Source organism: Strix uralensis, chromosome 14, assembly GCF_047716275.1.
Source record: "Strix uralensis isolate ZFMK-TIS-50842 chromosome 14, bStrUra1, whole genome shotgun sequence".
NCBI lineage: Eukaryota > Metazoa > Chordata > Aves > Strigiformes > Strigidae > Strix > Strix uralensis.
In genome coordinates this window covers 11251698-11260213 of record NC_133985.1, presented here as the reverse complement: position 1 = coordinate 11260213, position 8516 = coordinate 11251698, and the positions used below count along the sequence as shown (strand labels likewise).

The window sequence follows — 8516 nt, the reverse complement described above, 5'->3', positions numbered from 1 at the left end:
TTTGCTTTCTTTAGGAGCATTGTGCCAGTCTTCTAGAATCTCTTACTGGTTATCTGTAAGATAAAAGAAATTTACATAAGAATTATCTTTATTTTCCTCAGACCTAGATTTTCAGTCCCCTCTCTCTCTCTTCACCTTCTTTCTCATTTTACTGGTAAAACTCAGCTGTATATGGATTGACACCCAATATTGATTCATAAACTATCAATGCACAGAAAGGATAAAAATGAGCATGGGTTACTCTAGCAATGGCCAAATGATCGTGTATTTCTTAAAGAGTATTTTATAATTGCCTAGTTGGGTAGAACCCTACCCATGTCCATGAACCTACATCCATTGTTTCCTCTCTGATTTAAATGGATTCTAATTGTTTCCTCATTATTTTTTTTTTAAGGGAATCATCTTTTAGACAGCCCAGTACATTTACATGTTTATTCTCTCACAGATATTTAATTTAAAAATGTTCAGGAGACAAAAAACAGTTATGAGGAAATGTGAAATAAATGAGTATTTAAGAAGCAGAAGTAGTTCATAGACTCCTTACTCTCCTAAGTAAGGAATCATCCCTGCCTCTCCAGTAGAAGGTTCTTTAATTCTCACCTGCAAAGTGAAGACCACTCACTCCAGGATGAATTGTAATAGCGATCCCTGGCCTGCACAGAGATCTTGTCTTTTGGTCCAGCTGTTGGAATCTGCATAGACTGCTCATCAGTATCATAGACCTATGAACAGGGCACAGCTCCATCAGCAGATTGTAAAGGCAAGCAGAACATACAATACAGTGCCACATAGATTGCAACAAGCACGTGTAACTCAAAAAACCCGCTGGTAGCCTGTTGTTTCAAAGGCACCACCAATCTTCACCCACAGATACCAAAGTCATGAGGACTTCTGAGAACTTGAGTCTCAGTAGAAACAAACTAAAAAGCCCACTTCCCACTGAAGTTAGTGTTGCAGAGTGGTCCAAACCCCAACCTGAGGCAGTCATTAAAACAAAGGGTTGATCTGTTTATCTGGGTTTTTCTCTTTTTTCTTCTTCCCCCAGAGTGGGAACCCTAAAAGACAGAAGCTGCTGCTTTTCAGTATCGTTGAAATTCCCACTGAGGACTTGTGGCTAATACAAGAAGCACTCCGTAGCCTCACCAGTTTCTCTACCTAATCGTACAAGACAACTCTACTAAAACCGAGGAGTCAGCACTGGGAGAATGGCCCCATCTGCTGGTACAGGCTTGCTTATTTTTTTCACACAGAAAAAGACATCCTCTAGTGTCTTTGGTTTAATCAGTTGACAAACTGGAATGATCATTACATTTGTTTACTTTTCTGATTGCTGGACCAAGGAAGGGCAGCGCTGCAGCTAAGGACCTGCACTGTGGTCAACTGGTTTGTGTGCCAGTTCTGCTGCTGATTTCTTTGCCAACCTAGGCAAATCGCCACCCTGCTGTCATGTACCCTTTAGTGTATCCATGCACATTAGCAAAGGAAGCAAAACCATTTTGTGATTTAAAGCTAATACAGAGTAGTAATGTTTAGTTAACAATTAACTAATAATTGGAAAGTGAGTGGCGAAGACTACAGTCTCCACAGAAATGCTACCAAATGAGTTACTGATTCCTTATTTGCCAATTCACCTATAAAGAAAGTCTGAGCTACCCAGGTACAAAAACCATACAAGGAAAACAGTGCAACAGATCCTAGACTTCTTGATTTGGAAATTGGGATTTTCCCACATTAGGACCCACACAGCCTACTAATGCATTAGTAAATACTTTTCTCACGCTACACAGCTATGCAATGCTGGGCACGATTTTATCTCCCCAGTTACATCAGGGTTGCATCCACCCAGAGTGTGTTGTTTGGATCTTACTGGGAAGAGTAGGTCTTTTTCTAGAACTGGGAAGGAGGTCTTTTTCTGCCAAGAGAGAACCTTGCCACATTGGTCTTGGCACTTTTTTTAAAAAAACTTTTAGTCCATGGTTCTTGCATACTAAGTTTGTATTATTTATACTGTCTGTTCAAGCAAGAAAATTGTATTTCAAGTGTTGTATCTCTACCTGGCTTTCGTGTTTCTTTGTACTTTCAACTTTGACCCTGAAAGTCAAAGGGAAGTATGACTTTGGTGTGCTCCATGTTCTGGGATATGTCCAGGTCACTGTTCCATTTGTGGCCACATACTGACATTGGGGTGGGTCAGGTTTTACTGCAAGAGAAAATATAGAAGGAATTAATTCACATTAGCAGTACAATATCAGATGTTGGTGTACTACTGTTGATAGTTTTATAGGAATCAGCTTTGGGAGCCTCCATGAGATTAAGAGAGGAGTAGGCATGATGTGTAAGAACTGCCTTGTACGCTTCTTATGGAAAATTAAGCACTCTCCCAGAGACTCTCTGAGTAAGATCCTTCTTTTTTTCTGTCTGGAGAGTTGCAGAGGGCTCTGTTGGACACCGAGGAATATGTTCAACCCCTGCAGACTGTTAGGGCATTTAGCAAAACATCTGTTTCTTTAGGATGCTGCTTCATTTTCCTGTGCCCTGTGGCATCATGGTCACAACTGGTCCTCTCATTTCCTGTCAGTTTCTACCAAGCCGCCCTGGATGCCCATCTGCAAGAACGGGTCAGGAGGGAAGCATACACGGCGTTAACCATTATCTGAGTAACTCTGCAGTTCTCAGAGAAAAGCCTGCTGGGTTATTGGTTTTTCGCTGACTTCTCCCACACACAACTTCCAAAACATGTCCATCTAATAGATAAGGCTACAGAAACTTCTGGGAGATGTGGGAGTGAGAGGGTTGGAGGTCACAAGCTAGGGAGATGTTGCTTCTTCACTTCCTCATCCTCTTCCGGACTGCTGCTATGATTTGTTGTCCCCTGTTCCTGTAACTGGAGGCTTGATACAGATTTACAGTAGAATAGGGCAGGGATTCCCAAGCTTGGTTTGATCAGCTACCATTGTTAGTTCCACTATCAGCAGTAAGAATAAAGCTAAGAATTAATCATGATTCCTTGTCTACTCACTGATATCTCTGATGAAGAAGCTGCTGGTGTAGTTCTCATATTCCACCTCGTCAATGACCTCCAGGAACATCTCAACTGGCTGGTGCTCTTCAGCAAACGGACAGTAGTTTTCTTTCTGGCATTGGGCTGTATATTCAGTATATTCAGTCACTGATTTATCAGTATGAGCTACAGGGCTGCTGCAGGTTACGTCTCCTTGAGAACTGAATAGAGAACAGAGAAAAATACTGGAAATGCTGGTTCGTTCTGAGAATTTCTTGCCACAGTAATAACATGTAGTTAGTAAGGTAATGTTTTGATGTTGCCTGTATCATTTTATGGCTGCACTTCAACAGCTGCAGAAACAGTTCAGTGGGAGTTCTATCTCATTTCTTATTATCACTGTCCCATGACAAGCGTATCTTAGTTCCTTAGCCTTTTCCAAAACCTTGCTGGAAGAAATAAGGGAAGGTTAAAATGTATCCATTGGGAGATTAAAAAAAAAAAAAAAGAAAAAAAAAGCCGTCTATAAATTACTACCTGAATCTGATTCTATTTTTGCATTCAGCAAAATAAAACACTTTGCAGTTGTTTCTTCTTTAACAAACTCAAGTGACCTTTGTTCAAGCACTCCATGTTTTGGAGAAACCCCCAAGAGTAGTGGGAGGTAGGAAATCCCCACAAGGTTCCCCTCACATATTTCCCTCACAGGTTTCTGTAGTGTTCCTCAACAGAGACTTGTCAGTGGACATGTGGCTTTTGCAGTGGGTGCAGCCTCCCACTCCCTTAATTCCGCTGGATCTGCTGTGAAGGGACTCAGTGCTATGATTGTTTCTGCTTTTGGCTCAACTTCCTCTCTCTCCCCTGCATGAACTGTTTTTGATATTGCTTAAGTTATTCTGTGGCTGTACTGTAGCAGCTGTAACAGTCCAGTGGGGGTTGTTCCATTTTCAAGTCTTTATTAATTTCTGAGCAACTTCCATGCCCTTATTAGTTAAGTTAGTCCCAGTGATGGCTCAAAACATTTTGCAGATATTCAGACTCTGAAAGTGGGATTCCTCGCTTTCTACACACCCTCAATAGCCCAAACCCCAGGATCTCCTACACAGAGTAACACAAAGGGCTGTTCTGGCCTTACTATGAGGTTGTTAAGGAAAGTACAAGCTTTTACCCTTTTAGACTTCTGATTGTGAACTTCACATTTGGACTCTCATTTTCTGTCATCCATGAACATATGAAAATTCCAGAGTAGTTCTTTGCCTCACATTTTAGAAATGTCCTGTTTGGCTCTACATGGAAAAAGAAAGAACACATCATTTATTCACTCTTTTTGCCAAAACGGTCAAAACACAAAGAAAACAGTAATTCAATAGACTCCCATCTACTTTGGCAGGTGGTAGGTATGTAGGCCAACACAGTCTCATACTGCCACTTGGGCAGCCACCTGTAGTTAAAAGCCCATATAACACACAGTGGCTGAAGGCTGATTTACATGGCACCACGTTAACCACATCTACATGGTTAATGACCGGAGCTAGAGCATAGCCAAGCTGTTGCAAGAGAGCTGCCAGTAAGAGATCTACATAGACAAATCCATTGTTCCTTTCACAACGAAATATTGCAGCTATTCAGCTAGCAAACCTCTGTATTTGTTACCCCACGCGTGAGAGTGCACGCAGTGGATAATCTCACATCTTCACACACTGGGGCACTTGATGGGGGATGTTTCCAGTGTAAGAAGTGAATGAGGCCTCAGTATAGGTGTGTGTTTTGTTTCTGCTGCCCAGCACTGCAGACTTTCAACAACTCTATATTGTACCCTGGATTTAGCTGGCTACTGCATCTAATATGTGGATCCAGGAGCCGGGGAAAAAGCCTTGGAAATTCTAAGTTCCTGGCACTACAGCAAGGGACTGCAATATGAGATATAGATGAGTGAGGTTCATGCAGCAAATGCAAAACATCACAGGCTTACCCCAGTGGGTTAATTGTGAATGGAGAAGCCTAAATGACAGCACTTAAAATCTAGGTCAGTCCCTGGTTCTGTCAGATCATGTAGCCCTGGTTTTTCAAACCCCTTCCTGAGTGCTGGGTCTGTGAAGTGGAGGCAAAGCAAGTCAATTGCTCTCCCACCAGAAAAGCAGTGGTGTGGTACTGACATTATCCTGTATCTAATAATTCCTACCATCACTCCATCTTCTAGGTCTAGAGAGTCCTAAATTAATCCCATGGCACCTGATTCCTATGCTGCTCATCAGCCGCACCATATACAGACCCACCAAAGTAATCATTTGCCTTTCACTGTTAGTAAAGCATTTGAAGAAGACCCATTTTGAGGTGGATATTTCTCATGCATTTCTCCAGAAAGCTCCCTCTGGTCCTCACAAAGCTCTAATGCACTAAGCTGAGCAAGAAACATCACATCATCCTATGACAGTACCTTTAAAGCTTTTCAGAATTGACCTTATCATTTGCCCATTGGAGTCTATTTTAGTTATGAGGAAGAAATCATAGCTGATGATTTCATGAGTATTAGCTGTCAGACAGGTGTAGTTGCCAGCATCTGGGAACTCCTTCACTTCAGCGATCAGAGTCTTCCCAGTTCCTTTCAGTTCGGTGCCCTTTTTCCAGTAAACTGGCAGTGCTTCGTCAGATGTGTTACAGGTGAGCTCCAGTCTTTTAGCTGGTGTCTCATCATTCCACTCTGATTCAATGACGTACACTGGACATTGCGGAGAAAGACATGTTAGCAGCTACTCATACTTAACAGTGTGAAGATTGAACTGAGCCCTTGTTTTCAGCTCTACTCTGCAGGAAAACTGCTAATAAATCTCTGGCTTTCTTTCCCAAGGCCTCACCATCACCTGGAAATCTTTATTACATGAAGAGGTTTGACTTAGAAATTTACAGTGTATCTAGAACCTGCTGATCAATAGGGATGACATTTTAATGGAAGAAGTGATTATTTTTTCCATGTTCCCAGAGAATCTTACAGCAGTTTGTAACCATGGGAAGTAGGCAGGTACCTTTGTTTTAAAAGTGACGATGCCAGGACACACTGAGCCCAGGTATTCCTCCTGCACATGACCTGTGGCCTTTGCTCACAGAATGGCATGTAAAACCACTCTGTACTATGGTGCTTTGCTGTGGTGCAAAGCTGTGACACTTTCCCCTCTTCAATGTCAAAAGTCTGTGAGTGACCAAGGGAAGGAGGGGAGCTCTGGGTAAGTGGTTTGTATTTGCCTGTAGCTGATGCTTTTTCCATTTTCTGCAGGGAACAATCTGTACTCCTATCACCCTCATCCCAGTGGAGCAATTACTAAGAGACAGGGGATCGCTGAGCTACAGCAGAGCTAAGTGGACTGCAACAGGGAGATGTGGTCTTCTAAATGCTGTCTCGTAACTCTGAAGTGCCCTGTTGGTCTTTCCAAATTAAAAGACACACCACATAACAAAATAACTTGGAACCACCCCATTAAAGAAACATTCTCTTGTCTCTTTGCTGTGGTTGGCTGAAGAACTTCACCTACACTTCTGTGTGGCAACAGTTCTCGAATTTGACTGTCATTTCTCAAATATACTACTGCTGTCACATGCTCCCCAACCACGTTGAGTGCCCTCAGAGACTCTTCCACATGCAAGAAGTGGCAAAAATTCATTTCTCAGTGTGTCAACACCACAGCAGACACTCAGCTCAGGAAATCAGAGTTCCAGTGAGCTCTACAACCTTCTCACCAGAGCATTTCACTATCAGAATGAGAGCTTTAAGACTTTACCACAAAGAAGAAACGCTAAAAAATGAATCTCAAATGGCAGAAAACATGCAACTCTAGGAAGCGTGGAAGCTTACCAAACTGCTTATGAATATTTGAAACACAGGCAAGGTAAATCTTGCAGTCTTCAAACACAAAGATTATTCTCAATACTGACAAACATTTGCAGTTTTCAGCACCATGGTATTGCCCAGGGAACCCGCAGGATAAATAATTTTTTAATGTAAAGATACAAGGAAAAGTAATTGAATTACTTTTTACAAACAAAACACAATCAGGTTGAGAATACTTTTCTCATGTTGATTAGGGTCCCTCTTTTTGGATAATTGCACTGAAGACAGCCTGGATTATGGAGCTACACTGGGTGAATAAGAACAGCAAATTTGATTATCTGAATTTAGCCCTATTTTCTGGTAAGTTATTCAAAAGGTTTTTTTGTTTATTGTTGACCCTGTATTTTTACAAATGTATTTATATTTAAGTTATTTACCAGAAAAGTTGGAGAAATTAGTTTTAGGTTTTACTGTGAAATATTCTTTTTGACAAATAATTCTTCACTTGTTTGTTTGTGGGCTATTACCTAAGTCACAAGATACTGTTTCTGCTTCCAGACTGCATGACTGAAACTTTTGAAACAAGAGAACAGGGAATAGGAAATAAGAGGGTTTCTAATGCAGATATTCAGAATGGCTGTTGTATGACATTTTAGAAGTTCTAAATATTTTTTCCATTAATAACAATTAGTTACCTAGTTATTCAAAACAAATAGGAAGAACCTTGGCCTAAGATACTATAGTTAACAAATTCTGTGCTTGTGGACACAAGTATAATTCTGAAATACCCTCGTGTCCTAGTCAGCTGTAGGTCTCAGTAAGTGAAGACTGCTTACTTACCGTTTTCCCTCAGTTTCCACTGTGCTTCCAGAAGGGCAGCAAAGGAAAATAATGAAAGTAAGGCAAATAGTAGGTGAGACATCTGTAAGGAAAAAATAAATTACTAAACTTCATTGAGGATTGTTGATTGTGTACTGAAATTGAACTCAATGCAGGACAGGATAATGAGAAGACAGAGTCAGTTCCATTGAACTAAGAAACATTCTTCATTCTAAGAACTTTTAGACCACATAAAAATCGAATATCAGGTTTGTATTGGAGTTCAAGCCCAGATTTTGATTCGCTTGTTATTCACACTGCAAACCAGTTTAAAGAAGAAATCATGGAAATTAGAGGAAATTGTTGTGTGTGTAGGTCTTACACGGTCAGGAGCTCAGAAGCATTCCCATGCCCCTCTGTTAAATGTCCCTCATGCAAGAAAAGTGCTGCTGATGCCAGTGAGGTTAGTTGCATGAACAAGGCATTGGACTTAAGAATCAACGAACATTAAATTTCAGTCATACAAAGCTTGTGAGTGTATTCCTTGGTTTAAGCATGTCAGTAGTCCTACTAAAACAAAGGATTGCAAATAAAATGAAGGACCTGCTGAAGTGTTTTGCTGGACTGTAGTCTTCACCAACTCTGTGAGAACAGGTGACAGCATTGTCAATAATGCAATGTGGAGCTGGCATCAACACTGACACTTGCCTAACTGGCACAAGTTCTAGTATCCACCTGATGTTGCATAGTCTTAATCAATTTTGCAAGCAATTTCAGGCAAAATTCTTACTGGATTCAGTACCACAGCTATATTTGCAGAAATGGCTGGACATGTATATCGTTGTTGCTGTGTTTGATACATATACATATATC

The 8516-nt window shown here is 41.0% G+C and overlaps 1 protein-coding gene across 1 annotated transcript; it reads right to left on the bottom strand.

Moving 5' to 3' along the window:
* Positions 1–596: 596 nt before the first annotated feature.
* IL12B (interleukin 12B) lies at positions 597–7746 on the bottom strand. Its single transcript, XM_074883855.1, has 6 exons — positions 7665–7746; positions 5439–5720; positions 4170–4287; positions 3020–3222; positions 2055–2200; positions 597–722 (listed from the first exon to the last, which is right to left on the bottom strand). The coding sequence occupies exons 1-6, from the start codon at positions 7744–7746 to the stop codon at positions 597–599; spliced, it is 957 nt and encodes a 318-aa protein (XP_074739956.1).
* Positions 7747–8516: the final 770 nt, after the last annotated feature.